Source organism: Notothenia rossii (assembly GCF_949606895.1).
Source record: "Notothenia rossii genome assembly, chromosome: 3".
In the NCBI taxonomy this organism is placed as follows: domain Eukaryota; kingdom Metazoa; phylum Chordata; class Actinopteri; order Perciformes; family Nototheniidae; genus Notothenia; species Notothenia rossii.
In genome coordinates, this window is record NC_136901.1 from 25,594,542 (window position 1) to 25,608,012 (window position 13,471).

The following is a 13,471-nucleotide window of genomic DNA, read 5'->3' on the forward strand; positions in this document are numbered from 1 at the left end:
TGTGTTGGGATATGAACATCATGTTTACATGAGACAGATAGACCATGCTGTGCTCATGAATTAGAATGAGCGCGTTGGCGTCATCAGCGTTAGTATCGCGAGAGTTTTAAACACATGGCGGCCCACGATGTTTACAACTACTATCAATAAACCGGTGAAGACAAGTCTCGTGGAAGAAAGGCGTTTTATTCGCACACACCGGCGTTGGGTGAAACTCTGACGCCGTCGAGGGTGAAAGTGTTTATAACCGAATTGCAGGCAGAACCAAAGGCCGGGCAAGCCTCAACACAAGTAGGTAGCATCCGAATGCTAGCTTAGGCTACATGCTAACAAGCTAACGTGAGGTGGGTTGTCGTTTCTGTTGTGGACCGAAGACTAGAGGAACATTTTACATTCTGCGTAATTTTCAGCATCATTAAAAGGCAGTAATGCATGCAAAGGGTAAGACCTGTGAGACTCTTTGAAGTAACTCATACCTCCAAAGTGCGAATTTAGCCAAATTAACATTAATGCTAGTTTGGAGTGGCATGTCCTTCCACAGGTGTTTGCACGAGCGGTTTTGAGTCAATTACTCATTCCTTTAACAAGAACGTGTCATTCACCTCGGTTAATGTGTCTATGATTTTGAAAGTGCACATATATTCTTGAATTACTGTAACACTTGTGTTCCATTGTCTTGATTGACTTAACTGGCCTCACCTTTCTTTACTTCATTTACCCTCGTCACTGTGTTCTAGGCTAGCGAGTGTTGTGATGTCCTCGACCCCCAGCAGACTCAAACACCGATACTGCAAGAAGAAGCACTATCCCAGTAGCACTCACCTAACTCACGTCTGACAGCCAAACAAAGGACACAAGGCAATTGGACGCCAGGTACAGGACTTGACAGGAGAAAAAGATCAACAAAGAGAGATGTCTGAAACAGCTGGAGGTGGGGAAAGTGGAGGTGCGACAGGAGCAGGGCAGGACCCTGAAGGGGATAATGAGCCCCCTCATCAGGCCCCACCTTTGCCTGAAGGTGATGACTTCGAGCTGGGGGCGACCTTGGACGAAGGGGCAACTTTGCCTGCCAAACGTCCCAGGATAAGCGAGAAGGAAAAGGGACTGGAGCAGGTTGTCGAGATGCTTGGAGAAACACCAGCACAGGTTGTCTTGCTGCAGGAAGGCCCAGCATCACCACCACAAAGTAGAGTATTTTCAAGTGCATGTATCAAATGAAATAAGGGGGGAAACCTTTATACATTCAGATGACATTTTGGGGGTCAGTGAGTATTTATTTAGCAGATTATTGAACTTTACTCTTTGATTCTAGGAACAGGAGAACCAAAACAGTGTGTGGAAGAAGGTCAAGTAGGGGAAGAGGTGTCCGTCAGTGGAGAAGGTGAAGAAGAATGGCCTCAGAATGGAGACGTAGGGCATGATGCACCCACAGAAGAAGGAGAGGCAAAACCAGAGGAGGGTCCAAACGGTGACGGATCTGCAGACAGCCCCAGTGAAGCACAGCGGTAAGTGGAGGACCATGAAGTCAGGTTTATTTTTAAACACTGTTTCCACATAACTAGGGGTAAATATACAGCCCTCACACCATCATGTGGGATTGTGGGAGGTGGAGATCCTATGTCGGATTACAAACATGAATTAAACACATCTGGAAAGGAGAGAGATGGTTTTGAGTATGTATTTCAGAAAAAAAATTGTTGTTTTGCAAAAAGGTCACATAGTCCGAAATATTATAATGCAATAAGTGGTGGTACTACTGCCCTTGTTTCTTGATCAGATTCTTTGATTGGCTGTTTTTGCAATCACTATCACAAAAATGTGACTTGTTTTTTCCCCACCTTCTGTGTATAAATTAAATTAAGGGTACTTGATATCCAAAAACCTTCCTGTTTTCTTAGCTGTTTTTTTAATTTGTATTTTTGAAACACTTTTAGCTTCTTTTCGACAGGAGGTACTGCTCTTCAGTACATGCAGTCAGACCCGGCGTCATGGGCCCCATGGGGCCGGGCCCGCCCATCCAGGATTTGGTCCTGCTGTTTTAATCAGGGCTGAATACAATATTTTAATTGTTTTATTATTATGTTTATTTTTGTTATTTGTAGGGCTTTGTCCTAATTTTTGTTTTAAACTATGTTGAAAGATTAGTTTAATATCATTTTTTTATTTTGCTATGAAATTCTGAATGAAAGGCTGCGCGCGAGAATGGTTTTTCGCTGGGTTGAGTCGTATGGGTTTTTGAGTGAGATGCGGCACAGCAGCCTGTCAGTTTACTCTTGCTAGATTAGTTTGGCTATTATCATTTATATTTATCTGCAACAATGGATATCAGGAAGTGGTTCATGAAAGGAATATGGCAACTCAGCGCCAGATGCAGGCACATTAGAAGAAATCAGTTACGTTACCAACGAGCTAGCAAGCCAGCCAGGGACAAGGGAGGCTGGCAATCAATTATATTTTGAAGAGAAATTGACTCTGAAGCCGGCTCTCTCACAAACGGCATATTTCATTTAATTGTGTATAAAATATAGGTAAGTAAAACAAATCCAGCTTTAGAACAGTAAAATCATGAGTTTTACCTATGTTGATGCGATCAACCATGTTTAAAATACAGAGACAAATATAATGATATGGGCCTTCAAACAAGTAAGACTAATGAAACGAAAGCACACTGTTCATTTAAAACAAATAGACTCTGTTTTCAGTTTCCTTAGCCAAAGCCAAGCATGGAATTGTGAGGGACTTGTAATTAAACTATTTTTGATAAATACACCGAGACAGCATTTGATGTTAGCAGTGATTTTGAGGTAAAGTATTGCACACGGTTAATCACAATAGCAATATTTGGATATCATCACAAGTGATACATAATAATGGATTTAACCTGTAGATACTGTGATAAACAATCTAGTCCACTGTGTGATGACACTGTGTCTAACTCTTACTCTTTGGCTTTGTGCAAGTTGACATTGTGGTTTATATGCAGCGACAGTTTTGTCCCAGGCTAGGACATTTATTGGATTATATTTCACCTAATTAAACCAGTTCTTAGCACAATTTACAAGTCAATGTTGTTGTTTCATTTATTCTTGTAACATTATGCCCTTGGCATTAGTAAGAAAGAGTATTTCGTCTTTCAGTTTTTTGTGTGAAATTCCCATTACTGTCTTCTAAACTCATTAACCCAAGACTTGGCGTTCTTTCTGTCTTGCTTCCAGCGTCGGCCTAGATTTTACCCAGAATCCCCAGATGCTGACTGGTTCCTGCACAGAGTACTCCAACCTCCCAGAGAATTACCTCAAAGGCTGCAAATGGTTATCTTTTATCACATTTAAATTGAATCATAATACACCACGTGGATGAAAAGTTTAAATGTGTTGCATCAACCTTTGTGAGTACCATAGGAAATGTAAGACCATTATACTTGCCCATTTTGTGCCTTGGCAGAAATGGCAAAAGGCCCATATTGATGCCATGGTTAACTGCAGATATATTGTTTCTTTGCAAATGAAGCTAGGAAAATGACTCTCACCCTTTTTGTCATCCTCAGTCCATTATAGATACAATAGTGCAGACGGTACATTTGGTAAAGGGAGGATACTAGTACTCCATGTACTATAACTGCATACAAAGGCATAGAACCAACCTGTTGAAAAGTTCTTAGTTTACCGCTGTTGATACATCATCATATTTTTCTCATGCTCCCTTATTTCCTAAACTAGGGCCCCTGATGGTTCCTGTATCCTGACCAACAGTGCAGACAATGTGCTCCGTGTGTACAACCTCCCTCCAGAGATCTACAGCTACAACTGGGACCTGCTTCCTGAGATGGTGCGCACACTGAACGTTTACCAACAGGGGTTCACCAAATATTTGTATTGAAGATGGAAGAAGACGTTTATTTAATACAACAATAACATGGAGATGACAATCTATTTTGTATCTGTCCTATTCATTATCTTTGCTGAGTTACAGTATCCATATGATGATTTGTGGGGCTCTGACATTTAGATCTAACAAATAGCATCTGTTTTGCAGTACCTTTTTTTTAATGTCCTAATAATGTTTGAGATATTTCCCATTTTTTCTAAATGATGATGTATTTCCTGTCAAGAAAAGGTCATCATCCCGTCTTGTGTTGTCTGACCTTTTCATACAAAGACTGTCAGTATGTTGTTGTTTGTGTGCATGTTGTGTAACAATCCACTCAGAACGAGCATGTCATTCACTTTAATGTGGCAGCTTGAGATTTAACAGTGAGAATAGAATAGACATTCTGTCCTTTTAGGTTTGGGGAGGTATCAAGTAGCGAGCCAATCTCTTAATTGTATTACAGGCTGGTAGATCGGGATCACTGAACAAAAATAATGGAAATATAATCAATTTCCCTCCTATTACAGAAATGCCTCAGCGCTTGTGAAAAGGGTAGATAATTGAGCTCTATTTCTGAAATGGTGCATGATCTGATATTTCATTTGACTATGTGACAAAAGTTTGTGACATTGTAGCCACCTGTTCAGTAGCAGCATTAGTGCAGATCAATCCCATCAGTCTTTGTCTCGAAGTCTTTACATTCCTGACTTCTTTCTTTGTTTAATTCTGCGGCAGAGTCCAGTGCTCAGGATGGCAGAGGGCGACACCATCTACGACTACTGCTGGTACCCCAACATGAACTCTCTGGACGCGGACACATGCTTGTGAGTTCCACTTGATCTTTGCCAGATGCTGCCCTGAACCTCAGCTCTTAACAGTTGGATAGATGAGACATTTAAAGTTCACTATGAAGGTCAGCCCGCCACATGGTGAAGGATGTTTAAACAGAAAAGCACTGTGTTGTTTATAGAGGCTGGTGTCAGCGGATGATTGGTGTTTTTAATCTAGATCTTGGATGGTTAGTGATGGACACTGAAGACATTCGGTGTAATAGACTGCGCAGAGGGTATCGTTGTATGCCTGTGACTCATACTTTCATCCCCTCGGTATTTGCACTCGTTGTGGGAGCCAGCTGCCAGTGTGGATGTGGCTGTAAAAGCTTTCTGATGTCTCTCATTATGAGTCAAGAGTTGGCCTCAGTGTAGTCTGCCTCTGCCTCCGCTGCAATGCGTTGGCTGTTTGAGGCCGACAGCGCTGTTCTGCGCGTTTCATCCCTCTAACAGTCCTCCCGGGGAACAGACACCTAAAAGGGCCTCACGATTCCCTGACTTTGGGCTTCTCTTTTCATGTCTGTTTTTTTCAGCTGGCTCTACATGTTGACTAGAGCAACAGCCATGCAGTGTTTCCAACACATAGACTTAATTCTGGCGGGACACCCAGGTATACATGGCTTTTTAAGTATTTCTGTATCTGTCAGAGAGAACGACGCTGTCTTCGAACAATTAACTAGTAGTGGGAGGCATGGAGGATGTTCCAACTGTACGTGACAGGTGCTTTCATTGACACATCCACGCAAGGTTCATTTCAGTGGTGTAAAGTAACTAGGTAAATGTAATCAAGTAATGTACTTGGGTACAATTTGGAGGTACTTGTACTTAACTTGAGTATTTCGATTTTATACGCCTTTGTTATTCTACTCCGCCACAATTCAGAGGTTAATATTGTACTACTACCGCAATTGTAACTCTACTGCTACCTTTACCTGCAGATATGGATTAATGACGGGAAATATAATCATGGGCCAATCTGCATAATGAGTACTTTTGGTTCGTTAAAGAGCAACTTCCAGGTTAAAAACACCTGTGAATAAATGTGTAGGAAAATGATGAATACACTAAATTTTCAAAAAAACATACAGAAATATACACTACAGTGACATCTGGCGTCGTTTTTGTAAGACATTTTTACTTCCGCATAAAAAAGCCTCGGCACGTGACCTCCCGCGTGTGACGTAACACGGGGGACACAAGGGGGAGAGCGGCCGGTGTAACGTATTAATAAACATGGATCCCAATGCTAGTTTCGACACAGAAGAAGTTGAACATGAATATTCGAATGCATATGACGGGCCACAACCTTGTAATTATGAGCCTGCTAGGCGTCCAAGAGACCAGGAGCAGCCAAGGATTAGAAGAAATAACGGCCATCGGAGAGAAATTGAGCTGTGGTGTGAGGAGAACCAGTGGAGAACTGGGCAGCTATCTTGGTGAGTGACCGGCGTTAGCTACTGAATGTTAGCTAACGTCACATCACAACATTGTGAAGTTAGCTATCATATATCAGGCTATAACTAACGTAGCATTGATAATATAGTAACGTTACTGGCAGGACTGTTGTGGACTCGATTTCCTGACAGGCTGGTATTTGTGCAACCTGCACAAACACAATACTGCACCATGATTACAAATGGTGAAATACAATGTAAAACTACCGAGAAATACCAGCTCACTAAAGCACAACCGCTCTACTCAACGCAACTACTAACTATACCCGCGGTCAGAGAGCGGAGATGTTGACCCTTTGTTATGTAATATTACGAGTTTGACGTATGACCTTAAAAAAAAGCCGCTTTTAAGAGCATAGCTCAAAATTGCTCCTTTCCCTCTGAATTCCTGCCCTTATGTCTCGTAAAACATATCAAATCCTACATTCACTTTTTTAATTGTAATTTTCAAGCAAGTTTAAGCATAAATGTAAAAAAGATGCTCTTTAAGTATATTTAGATGCCAATCGTTTTTTACTTGACTTGAGTAACATTTTGAATACAGGACTTCTACTTGTAACAGAGTATTACTACAATTTGGTAGAAAGTAGAAGTACAAGATTGAAGTACTTCTTCCAACTCTGAGCTGAGGTCAAGCTATCAACAGTTCTCCTCATGTATACCTCTCCCCCCTCCTGGCTCCTGTCATCCTCCACTTACCGACCCTAACCATCTAAAAGATCCCTCTGATCAAAGCCTAGCATTGGAATCAAGCCCCCTGAAGACCAGACAGCCTTCACTGTGGAAGAAGAGTAGGCAGGGGGGGGGGGGTCTCATGAGCTAGCAAGCAAAGATGAGAGTTGTGTAAACAGCACAATGATAAACAAACGACTCGTGTGGACAGTGAACCTCTTGAGAGGCCTGTGTGTGTCTGCCAAAGCCGTGCAAAGACCTGTCTGTCATGAAGAGGAGGATGCCAGCAGGAGCTGACAGCAAATATTCTTCATCTTCTTCAGATCTATGCCACACATGACAGGGGGGCTCTAAAGGGCACAGGCGGTCGGGCGAGCTCAGAGTAGATTGTTAAAGATGAAACGTTGTGATTATTGAACACATTTAAGGATTTTCCTGATGGCCTTTACTGTCTTTCTCCTCCCTCTTTTCACAACTCTCTTTTTGTTTCTCATTCCTCCCCCTGAGCTCCTTGAAGTTCTGTCTGCCAAAAGCCGTGTGTTGTTGATGCCCCCTCCTGTAGAGAGGGAATAAGGGCCCCCGTTATGGCTCGGTTAAGTTGCACTGCCTTCTAGGCATTGCTCCAAGCTAGCAGCAGTCTAGCATTATAATTGAGCATTTCCCGGCTGCGGTATAAAGCAGCGGCTCAGAGGGGCCGTAACAGAACACGGCAGCAGTGGCAGGGGCTAATTTCCTTTGTCTAATTGAGCCGCAGTGATGTTTTCGCCATTTGTATAGCGCCCAGTAATTAGAGTTAAAAAGGCATGGCTCAGTCTTTGGCCCTGATTTGAATCAATAAGAGTGCGTGCTCTGGTCTTGTCTCCATAATGAGGCGTAGCACAATGCTGCGTGTTGGTTGTGATGCATTGATACATTCAGGTGGTTGGTGCGGTAGAGGTTAGAAACTGTATCAAACAAGACCATTTGTGGTCATACATAATATATATTTCAAGAGAATCTCAGCAGCGTATTCAAATTCAATCAGATCTGTATCCTCTGATATTCAAGTACAACTTTTTCCACTTTTATAGACAAGTAGACTATATTATTTATACTGCTCAAGTAATATGTTCTTGCATCATTCACTTTCTATTGTCTGCCTGCCGTTTATCCCTTTCCTCATATGACTCACTTTTTTCTACACTTTTTCATCGTCTGACCTCTCACTCTTCGTCCGCAGTCTAGCCAGCAGTAGCCGTGACAACCCAGTCCACCTGTGGGATGCATTCTACGGGAAGGTGCGAGCCAGTTTCCGACCTTACAATCACCTGGACGAGCTGACGGCGGCCCACTCTCTCTGCTTCTCGCCCGACGGATCGAAGCTTTACTGCGGCTTCGACAAAACCGTCAGGGTGTTCTACACCGATCGGCCAGGAAGAGACTGTGAGGAGTGGCCCACCGTAGGTCAGTTATCAACTGCTCTCGCACAGTTATTTTATTTATCTTTATAGACTACCTATCACCCTCAACTTAATTGCAAGGATATTATCTTAATATTAATTATAACAAATTATTTGTATTCATTTTTGAGAGCAGGGAAAAACTTTCATAACTTGATGCTGTTCAAGGGCACCAACTGTAAAGTAATTGTGTTCAAAAGCAATGTTCTAAGGAAATCAAACCCACAAGACAAACAATTAGTAACCAAAGACAATGTGAAAAGGATAATGTGAAGTTTTTTATTTTCAAAAAGTGCTAGTTTGACAGCCGGCTGTCTCATCTGATAGTCTAACGTCTCCTTGAACAGATCAACAAGGACAGTTTTTATTATGTGCCTCTGACAAACAAGTAAAGGGAAGCACATGTTTATTGTGATGAATTCTCAATCTCTGTCAAACACTTCAAACAACCTTCCTCCGACGGCAGGCTTTGAAACATACTGAAATAAAGTGAACCCGAGCATGTCTGTATTGTAGCTAACGTGCTGAAGTATGACATTCTAATCCACCACAGGACAGATAGTCACAATAGGCTATGAAACTGAAAGCTTCTCTTATGCTATGTATTCTGAAATATACAACTTCAGAGTTTTTCATTTAGTTTCTCAATGGCTATACATATAAATTCTAAACACCTTAGCATTTATGTATTGCAATTAAGAGGCAATGTTTTAGCTTTCTGAGCTTTTCCCTTTCCTGTAGTATTTTTATAGGTTTTTGCAAAGGCTAAAATCCCAAAGTTCTGTAACAGTGACATCACTAGGTAACTCGTGCTTTTATTGGTTAGCGGCCAACAGATTGTACCTGCTATGCTTAGGGGCGGGACATCTGAGCGGTTGACCAATCACAACAGAGCCGGCCAGCTAACCAATCAGAACAGACTGGGCTCTGGTTTCAGACAGAGGGTGAAAAGAGGTGCTGCAGCACAGGCAGTATGAGACGAATAAAGAGCTTTCTGAACATTAAAACATGTAAACATGTCAAAGTAGAGACACTAAATATGAACCTGAAAATGAGCAGAATGTGTCCTCTTTAAGCAGAACACTGTGAACAAACAGACACATTGTTGACATCTTATACACAACTCTCCCTTTGCTGCACACCAATCTACCTGTTGTTAACTGGGCATGGCTAAAGGTTTCAGGCACTCAGGCATGTCAAATATGTGATGGGTTTTGCATGAATACATGAACCACTGAACCCTAAAATGTGCGCATTGTGAGAAACGTTTTCCCCTTTAAGATCGGGGATGTTGGAAATGCCAGAAATTGTGACTTTGAGTAGAAGTGATTGAGACTTGTTTCTCGTGAACCTTTTGTATTAAAGCCCTGCCAAATGCCACTCTGTTGTCGTTGCTGCAGTGAAGAAGCAGGGCCAAAGTGGCATTATCTCCTGCTTCGGCTTCAGCCCCTGCCAGTCTGTTTACGCCTGCGGCTCTTACTCCCGCTGCGCTGGCCTCTACTCCTGCCAAGACGGCTCCCAGCTGGCCCTGCTGCCCACCCGCCACCACGGAGGCCTCACCCATCTGCTCTTCTCCCCCGACGGCAACTACCTGTACACCGGAGGACGCAAGGTGAACACACACTTGCATAGAACAGCATGCAGACAAGGGACCTCTGGGTAATCATGCATCATATATGCACCACCAGGAGGCTTTGGGTGTGAAGTAGGTAACAAATGGCGGTTAAATGGAATTACAAAGCATCGTCAGAGCTTTAGGACGAGAGCTTTTTATGCTACTTTCCTGTCTTGATTGCATGAGTCTGCTTTTAATTGTTCTGATTTATTATTGCATTCCCCAAAGTCTGAATTATTCACTGTTTCACAAAGGGGCTGCAGCAGTTCAATTTGCACCCATTAGAGTTTCAAAATTAGTTTTTATTTTCCTCTGCTTTTAGAAAGTGTCTGGAGACAGTGTCTGGAGTCTGCCCTAAGTTTTCTATTCACAAACTAATGCACAGACCTCATAGCCATTAACCTCTGTGTGCTTCAATGCCCCCCATTCACTCCTGTTACCGTATGGCGTCTTGTTCAGATTAGATATACACCTGTTAAGCATTCCAGAGTCTACACAGTTAGTCTGTAGCATGCCAGTCACCCTGCCAGTTAATTGATCTGCAATTTAGCGATGGGGCCAAGAGTACACTTGGTCTGTACACTGTAGTTCTATTTGGAACCAGTAGAAAGTCAAAGCAATAATTGATAGGGCTAGTGGTTGTGCAAACATTTACTGCCTGTGGTCAGACAATACACTCTTGTGAACTGTGTGTGTGTTTGTGTGTGTAGGATCCAGAAATCCTGTGCTGGGACCTAAGAGACCCAGGCAAGGTTTTGTTTTCACTGAAGAGAAACGTCGCCACTAACCAACGCATCTACTTTGATCTGGACCCGTACGTTTGTTTCAATACCTAGAAATGTACTCTAATGTAAATGAGCAAACTGTCACTCTTCCTGCTTTTCCACATCTTTTCATTTAGATCGACATTCTTGTTAAACCCTCACATGGGTGTGTAAATGCTGATCCATCATTTGTGACCTTGTTTTGTTTGTTTGTTTCTGAGCAGGTCTGGCAGGTACCTGCTGAGCGGGGACACAGGGGGGGTTGTGTCGGTTTGGGACACCCTGACAGCTCCTCCTGATGGAGACGAGGAGTTACTGCAACCTCGGCTCAGGTTCAACGCCCATTGGGACTGCACCAACGGCATCAGGTACGATCGCAAAAAAACATCTAACCTGGGTATTACTGCTTCAGGTGCTGATGCAGTGTCAGATTAAAGTTGACTAAGGTTTTTTTTTTTTTTTGTTATCAAAACTTATTCTTGTGACAAAAGATAAAACTAAAAACTTATGTAAGTTCCACTTATACTAAGTCTTTATTTTGAGATATAAAGTTATAATATTCAAGAATTATTTTCATTAATTAAAAATACTTAGTCCTTATTTTGACATATTAAGAGATGACTAGAGTATTTTTCACATAATTGTTTAGATACTCTGACATATTTTGGGATACATTAGTAATTGTTGAAAACATGTTCTGATTTATAATGACTCTTTTCATTATATTGGCTTCAACAAAAGTGGATTTTTTTGTCGTCATTACTTTCCATGGAGGATAAGGGCTAAAGAATTAGCCTTGATTTTACAAAAATGTATTGTTTGAAATAAATTGGTAAAAAATATAAACTCAACAGTCCTGGTCATGGGATAGTTGTCGGGAGTCAAATAGAACCAGTGTCTTGTTTTCTTCCCCATATCAGTCACACAAAAGCTTAGGAAATGCAAACAAATCATCCAAACGTATTTTAGATAAGAGAAAATAAAAGGATTCAAATGTCCGACTTCTAATATCACACAGTGGTGTTGTTCTTCGTGAGAACACAGAGCAATAACCACAGCTGCTGTGTGCACTTCTGAAAACGACTGTATTTCGTAGCTGATGAACTCGAAGTTGTGCCTCACGGTTGTGAATCGGCTATATTTGTGTATAGAGTCCCCAGCACGGCAGTGCAAAATACCAGTGGTTTCACTTCTTTTTGAATCGCCATCATTTTCATTTCCTCCAATTCTTGATTTTCTTTCACAGTATACATCCCTTCATGCCACTGCTGGCAACATCCAGCGGGCAGCGGCAGTTCCCGTCGCCCGGCGAGAGCGACTCTGAGGGCGAGGGAGGAGAGGCTGTGATGTCACCTCAGGAGATCCGACAGGACAACGCTCTGTCTCTGTGGTGGGCCGGACCCCTGGCCCCCGCCCCAGAGGGAGGCCCAGAGCCCAGCACAGAGGTGGTGGAGGCCTGAAGCTACTCTACACCTGCCATGGGATATTTATTTTGGGAACGATCAATATTGAAAATTAAGGAGAAGAGAGAATTTGAAACATTTAAAGTCCCACAACAGATCTGACATTCTTAAAATATCACCTGCAAATTAACAACATTGACTCGGGACTCTTACTCAGAGTTAACATGAAATTATTTAACATTGTATTACAGTGTTTAAATTGTTGTGATGCCAATTATGAAAATAAGAAATGCTAAAAGCAGGGGGTTTTCTTTTACTTAGACAAGATGTGGGTTGTAAAAGAACCTGATATTTCTAAATGTTGTTATTTAATTCTTAGGATCACTTCTGTTTTTGTTCTTATCCAGCCAAGGTGAAATGTCTCTAGCCTTTTATTGAAATGTATGTCAAATGAGCTTCCTGAATTTGGTTGAATTGGAGGCCTTGAGTGTCGTGAAGCAGCCTAGTGTCTGTCTACTGATCGCCCCTCCAATCTGAGTCGTATCTGTGGGAGTGTGTGTTTACGTGTGTGGCTGTAATGCTGCCCCGGAGATTCCTATACCGCTATAGTTACAGTAAGTGCCATTTGTTCTTGAGCTTTTGATTTTGTAAACTGACGGAATCTCCCGTTTTTACCTTATTTTTTAAACTATCGGGGTGTTGTGTCGCTCTGTGCGTGCCCACAAATGTATATTTTTGTAAAGCCATGAGGATCACTAGTTTCTCGAATGTATTTCTCTGTAAGCAGCTAGCTGGTTTACCGTAACCTCATACAAATCTGTGAACGTCTTTTTATTAGTGGGTTCACACGGAGTGATGTCTATTATTTTTCTACAGATCTGGCTCAGATAGCATTTGTACCTGTGTGAGTGGCGATGTGGCCGCACAAAACGCAGTGTTTGTATAATCGCATCAATAATGTACCGCAGTGATTTGATGAAGGCTTATGTTGCCATTACCGGGGTGTGCTTTGTTTTAGGGTTTCTTTGCAGGTAGATCAGATGAAAGCACAGCATGCTCCAACCAAAGCCTGTACACACTGAGGAATCTATCCATTGTAAAGCCTCTGCTGATCCAGGCATCACTTCTTGGAACTCAGATGTGTTGCCAACAAATAGAAGCTGCGATTGTGTAGCTCATATGAGACACTACTACAGATTTGCTCTACCAGGAACCATGTAGGCCTTGATGTGCGACAGTTGGCTTTCTGGTGTTTTTATTCAACTGCAGTGAATTAAAAGCATATCTGTTCACGCTCTTATTCCTTTTTGTCCTTTCTGTTTAAGGCAGTTCAGTTGGATGCCTTGTAATAAATCCCAGATGAATGCTAGATGATGTTGTACTCTAGTCAAGAGGCAGCTCTTCAAAACTGAAGGGACTATTGA

The 13,471-nt window shown here is 42.1% G+C and overlaps 1 protein-coding gene across 3 annotated transcripts; it reads left to right on the forward strand.

Annotated features, from left to right (window-relative positions):
• The first annotated feature begins 112 nt into the window (after positions 1 to 112).
• wrap53 (WD repeat containing, antisense to TP53) lies at positions 113 to 13,347 on the forward strand. Of its 3 annotated transcripts, none has more exons than XM_079667933.1 (11): positions 113 to 291; positions 738 to 1,186; positions 1,313 to 1,505; positions 3,216 to 3,311; positions 3,720 to 3,828; positions 4,606 to 4,694; positions 8,046 to 8,269; positions 9,666 to 9,877; positions 10,591 to 10,694; positions 10,869 to 11,012; positions 11,891 to 13,347. In XM_079667933.1, exons 2-11 carry the CDS (start codon positions 913 to 915, stop codon positions 12,102 to 12,104), a joined length of 1,659 nt encoding a protein of 552 aa, XP_079524059.1. In that variant the 5' UTR covers positions 113 to 291; positions 738 to 912; the 3' UTR covers positions 12,105 to 13,347. The 3 variants fall into 3 exon arrangements, with proteins under 3 accessions (XP_079524059.1, XP_079524061.1, XP_079524060.1); XM_079667934.1 differs by lacking the exon at positions 113 to 291 and adding an exon at positions 298 to 441; XM_079667935.1 differs by lacking the exon at positions 3,216 to 3,311.
• Positions 13,348 to 13,471: the final 124 nt, after the last annotated feature.

Bases quoted from the DNA above. Each gene is read 5' to 3' on its own strand.
- wrap53 (XM_079667933.1), top strand. From the start codon at position 913: ATGTCTGAAACAGCTGGAGGTGGGGAAAGTGGAGGTGCGACAGGAGCA. The intron at 3,312-3,719 runs GTTATCTTTTAT...TTCCTAAACTAG, and splicing joins TACCTCAAAGGCTGCAAATG to GGCCCCTGATGGTTCCTGTA. The intron at 11,013-11,890 runs GTACGATCGCAA...TTTCTTTCACAG, and splicing joins GACTGCACCAACGGCATCAG to TATACATCCCTTCATGCCAC.